The sequence below is a fragment of the Pyrus communis genome, chromosome 1 (assembly GCF_963583255.1).
Source record: "Pyrus communis chromosome 1, drPyrComm1.1, whole genome shotgun sequence".
Classification (NCBI taxonomy): Eukaryota; Viridiplantae; Streptophyta; class Magnoliopsida; order Rosales; family Rosaceae; genus Pyrus; species Pyrus communis.
Genome location: NC_084803.1, coordinates 33,612,669 through 33,616,161, shown reverse-complemented (window position 1 = coordinate 33,616,161; position 3,493 = coordinate 33,612,669). Strand labels below are relative to the sequence as shown.

The 3,493-nt window shown below is 39.7% G+C and overlaps 1 protein-coding gene across 1 annotated transcript; it reads left to right on the top strand.

Annotated features, from left to right (window-relative positions):
• The first annotated feature begins 884 nt into the window (after window positions 1-884).
• LOC137735318 (uncharacterized) lies at window positions 885-3,493 on the top strand. Its single transcript, XM_068474736.1, has 2 exons — window positions 885-1,147; window positions 2,128-3,493. The coding sequence occupies exons 1-2, from the start codon at window positions 932-934 to the stop codon at window positions 3,274-3,276; spliced, it is 1,365 nt and encodes a 454-aa protein (XP_068330837.1). The 5' UTR covers window positions 885-931; the 3' UTR covers window positions 3,277-3,493.

The following is a 3,493-nucleotide window of genomic DNA, read 5'->3' as shown; positions in this document are numbered from 1 at the left end:
TACTTAAAACTACAACTTTACCAAAACAACAGATAATGCCCCAGCCTCTACACAACCCGTCAACATAGCTTCATAAGTTCACAACGCATTAAAAAAAATCACTTATATCAACAAATTCCACCTAATTACATCAACAAACATGCATAATTAACCTTACACCTAACTTAATTTATACTGCTTAATAAAAATAACAAAATTAAATTATAGGGTTCTATTTTCAAAACTCACTAAATTTAAAATTCACTGGGGGAATCAAATATGACAACGGTTATCGCAGAAGCAATTTGAACCCAACTCGAACGAAGCAAAAAGCACGTCCTTTCTTTAGAACCCACTGCACAGCCTCCAACCAAAATCCCCTAATTTCTTCACTGCTATCTGGATTTTATGTGAGGCTGGACAACACAAGCATAGATCAACTATAACTAGGTTTGAAAAGGGAAGCAAGTTTTCAAACGGAAACGATGTTTTCACGACAATGAGGTTTGAGCAAATGTAGGAGAATGAGTGTTTTTTGTGGAGGACAAGACTTACTTAAATCCTAAGATATTTTGAATTCATGTCAGGTATCATTTTAATTAAGTGAAATGACCCGGTTTCATCCTAAGCTCATTATGATGAAATCGTTTTCAGCCGTTCAATTTTCGTCCAACAAACAATATTCCATCCACATGCGCACAAAGTGTTGTTCACACGTTGAAAATTACGATTTAGTTATTAATTAGCAGCATGATCCATGCCTACCCAATAAAATTCACAATGGCCCACTAACTTACATTTTTTTGGTTTGGGCCACACTTGGAAACCATTCCCACTAAAAAAAATTCTCCTTCACAAAAAATAGTAGTCTAGGTACAGGCTGCTAGACGTATCCCAACTCCAACTCCAACTCCGATTCACTTGCCTTTCGTTGTCATTGAGGCATTTTGTCATGCAGATTCAATGCACCTGGCCATCCCATGCAATGCGCCTCAGCCCTTCCACATTCCTCAACTTTTCCAAGAATTTTTGTGCAGACTTTAACTTTATCAGGACCAGAAGCGTATCCTGGACTCCTTGCCCTTCTTTCTCCGCCGCCATGTCCACCGTTCCCACCCAAAACGATGTCGTTCCGAGTCAATCGGCGTCGACCCAGCAGTCTTTACAGGTATTACCCAACTTGTCATCGTTCCAATTTCATGGCGGATTGTTAAAGTATGTGGCTTGAATCGAATTGGGTGTTTGGGGATTTTTGTTATTTGGGAACTTACGCATGTGAAAACCTTCATTTTTGTTATTTGGGTTTTGGGGTCTTTGATTTTATTATGATCTGCAGTAGGATTAATTATGCAGGTAAAGTTGGGATCTTTGATTACAGTTTACTTTTAACTTGTAGAATGATCGTTGAGCTTTTTTCCGCTGTACTGCAAATTGTAAGAATTGACTGCAATCCATCTTAATCCTGCTGAAGCAAGATCATAATTATAATTAACAATGTAATTAGATGATGTACTTGTAGTACCATTAAATGTAGGTATATCATTGGATAATGGGGTTATTAGATGCACAAGTTTAGTGCCACAAAGTCCAAAGGTTCATATTTTAACATCAAGTGAAGGAGTTGCTTGTTCTGCCAACTGCAAAACAAAACCATAAAAGTTACGATTGAGAATTACAAGATGACTACTAGTGATCCCTAATTAGAGTTTTAGGGAAGTCAATGCTGGGTTTTCCAGTTATGTTTTAATACAAGATGACTATCCTTTTATCTCTTTTTTCGTTCCTTTTTCCCGCTTTATGTACTTCAGTTTCATGTATACAGACTTAAGCCTTGCATTGTACAGTTTATTCATTTGTTCTTTTTCTATCTCTATGTTAGTGCGTGCTTGCATCCAAAAGCTTTTGGCATACTTGTAATGCTAATTTATTTGTACTGGGGGTCAGAGGTGACAATGTCATGGGATGGTGATATCCAATTGAGATGAAATATAGGCGGTGGTCATGACTTATACCATGTTAATTTTGATGAGGCTTGTGCATAAAGTATTGGGTTATGATTGAACTGCATTTGTAAATGCTGCTTCCCTGAATTGCTCTGCAGTTGCAGAGTTGAAGTCTTCCTCATGTATGTGCATTTTTTTTTGTCAGGTGGCAAAGCGCTTGGAAAAGTTCAAGACAACTATCTTCACTCAAATGAGTAATCTCGCAATTAAACATGGAGCAATTAACCTTGGGCAAGGCTTCCCCAACTTTGATGGTCCAGAGTTTGTAAAGGAAGCGGCAATTCAGGCTGTTAAAGATGGGAAGAATCAATATGCTCGCGGATATGGGGTTCCAGACCTTAACAATGCCATAGCTGAGCGATTCAAGAAGGATACGGGACTCGTTGTGGATCCTGAGAAAGAAATAACTGTCACCTCTGGGTGCACAGAGGCAATTGCGGCAACTATGCTGGGGTTGATAAATCCTGGTGATGAGGTTATCCTCTTTGCTCCTTTCTATGATTCATATGAAGCTACTCTATCCATGGCTGGTGCTCAAGTAAAAGGTATCACATTACGTCCTCCGGATTTTGCTGTTCCCATTGATGAGCTCAAGTCCACAATCTCGAAGAATACTCGTGCAATTCTTCTAAATTCTCCACATAACCCTACTGGAAAAATGTTCACTCGAGGGGAACTCAATGTGATTGCATCACTCTGCATTGAAAATGATGTGTTGGTATTCAGTGATGAAGTTTATGATAAGTTGGCTTTTGAAATGGATCACATTTCACCGGCCTCTCTTCCTGGAATGTACGAGCGTACAGTAACCATGAATTCCTTGGGAAAAACATTCTCCTTGACTGGGTGGAAGATCGGTTGGGCTATAGCTCCGCCACACCTGTCATGGGGAGTTCGGCAGGCACACTCTTTTCTCACATTTGCTACCTCCACTCCAATGCAATGGGCAGCTGCAACTGCTCTCAGAGCTCCAGACTCCTACTATGTGGAGCTGAAAAGAGATTACCAGGCAAAGAAGGCGATTTTGGTCGAGGGATTGAAATCTGTCGGTTTCAAAGTGTATCCATCAAGCGGTACCTACTTTGTGGTTGTTGATCACACTCCTTTTGGACTGGAAAATGATGTTGCCTTTTGTGAGTATCTGATCAAGGAAGTTGGAGTGGTGGCAATCCCCACCAGTGTATTTTACTTAAACCCGGAAGATGGAAAGAATCTAGTAAGATTTACCTTCTGCAAAGACGAAGGAACTCTTAGGGCTGCCGTTGACAGGATGAAGGAGAAGTTGAGAAGATAATTCGAATGGTCGGTTAGAATAAATGGAACTCAAACTTGTAATAAGCATCTGAACGGAAGGGATCTTATTCCTGTGCCCTGCAGTTTGAAGCCATAGTTTTTAGACCTCTGTTAAATAAGATTATTTAGCTTATTAGCCGTGTGGAATTTTATGTTTTTGTTGAAACAAACAAAATCAGCAAGACAAGTAATGAACGGCACGGAGCCTATTGAAATCA

What these genes read in the sequence shown, in the direction of transcription:
- LOC137735318 (XM_068474736.1), top strand. Translation starts at nt 932, where the DNA reads ATGCAGATTCAATGCACCTGGCCATCCCATGCAATGCGCCTCAGCCCT. An exon ending in CGACCCAGCAGTCTTTACAG is followed by an intron (nt 1,148 to 2,127) that starts GTATTACCCAAC and finishes TTTTTTTGTCAG; the next exon opens with GTGGCAAAGCGCTTGGAAAA.